This window comes from Colobus angolensis, unplaced genomic scaffold (genome assembly GCF_000951035.1).
Source record: "Colobus angolensis palliatus isolate OR3802 unplaced genomic scaffold, Cang.pa_1.0 Scaffold98, whole genome shotgun sequence".
In the NCBI taxonomy this organism is placed as follows: Eukaryota; Metazoa; Chordata; class Mammalia; order Primates; family Cercopithecidae; genus Colobus; species Colobus angolensis.
The window spans coordinates 4,396,436-4,397,794 of record NW_012123820.1 but is presented as its reverse complement, the minus strand read 5'-3'; the positions used below and the strand labels follow the sequence as shown (position 1 = coordinate 4,397,794).

At 36.6% G+C, this 1,359-nt stretch overlaps 1 protein-coding gene across 1 annotated transcript in view; it reads right to left on the bottom strand.

Moving 5' to 3' along the window:
- Positions 1–1,359, bottom strand: part of PVRL3 (poliovirus receptor-related 3) — a 119,516-nt gene that overhangs the window by 72,224 nt on the left and 45,933 nt on the right. Inside the window, exon 3 of the mRNA XM_011932758.1 lies at positions 399–695. Within this exon, the coding sequence (XP_011788148.1) occupies positions 399–695 (297 nt within the window). The remainder of the gene's footprint in view (positions 1–398; positions 696–1,359) is intronic.

The following is a 1,359-nucleotide window of genomic DNA, read 5'->3' as shown; positions in this document are numbered from 1 at the left end:
CCGGGCGAGGTGGCAGGCACCTGTAGTCCCAGCTACTCGGGAGGCTGAGGCAGGAGAATGGCGTAAACCCAGGGGGCGGAGCTTGCAGTGAGCTGAGATCCGGCCACTGCACTCCACACTCCAGCCTGGGCGACAGGGCCAGACTCCGTCTCAAAAAAAAAAAAATCTTAAAAGGAAATGGTTACATTATAATTTTAAGTTGGAGAGCAACTTTAAAGTCATCTGTTCATCTTTACAAAAGTGATTAAAAATGTTTTGGTTAAATGAAATTTCCATGAAAACACAAACAAAATTAAAAGAAAAACAAAAACAAGGAAAAGCTATTAAATGTTCAAATTAAAAATAGTTTGACAAACATGCTGACAAATATTTAAAAAGCAAATGTTACATTTACTTACACTGTATGTCTAATATGAAAGAGTATCGGATGTCCTTTTCCAAGGCTGGATGTTTTACAACGCAAGTAATTCGCCTTCCTCTAGCGAATCTGGTTGGAAATAGCTTGTACTGGCTGATAATCGTTGCCGTTTCATTTGGAAAAGAAGTTGTAGTGGATTCCATTTCACCAAGATCACCTTCCCAGTCAATATGTGCAACGGGTTTTCCAGTGGCTGCGATACAAATGGCTGCTACTGTTTCATTTCCTCCATCAATTAAAGAATCTGGCCCTTTTATCAGGCTCACAGTGGGTTCAACTGTTTAAATATTTTTTTAAAAATTAGTTACATTCAAACAAGAATATGTTTATATCTTTGCAAGTCACATCTAAACATATTTCACAAGCTTAAGGACAACTGCATATAAAATTTACACACATTTCTTAGGTAATGCCATCGTCAATCACATTCTTGGAAAAACTCAAGATCATAAGCCAGGACAAATGAGACCAAGAATTCATACCACCACTACAAAGATGGCTCTACCTGAAAAAGATATACATTCCTTTAGAGAACGATGAATTCCTTCCAACTTAACATATACAAAAAATTCCTGTGAACTAGATCACAATTCCCTTTATGAGATTAAAGGTATTATTTCTCTGCAAGATAAGTTTTATACATATATAAAAATATATATATATAGCTTCATTTTGCAGCAAAAAAATTTTAAAGCAAACACTTTTAAAAATAAGTTATGATTATGACTTACTGTTAAAATGTTATGAAAAAAAAAAGTTCCTCTCAACATACGCTTTGGAGATGAAATGTTTTTCTTGGCCCAATAAGTGACTCAATAATTTCATTTAAAACACTGTCTTGGGGGGCGGAGCAAGATGGCCGAATAGGAACAGCTCCAGTCTCCAACTCCCAGCGCGAAGGACACAGAAGACCGGTGATTTCTGCATTTTGAACTGAGGTA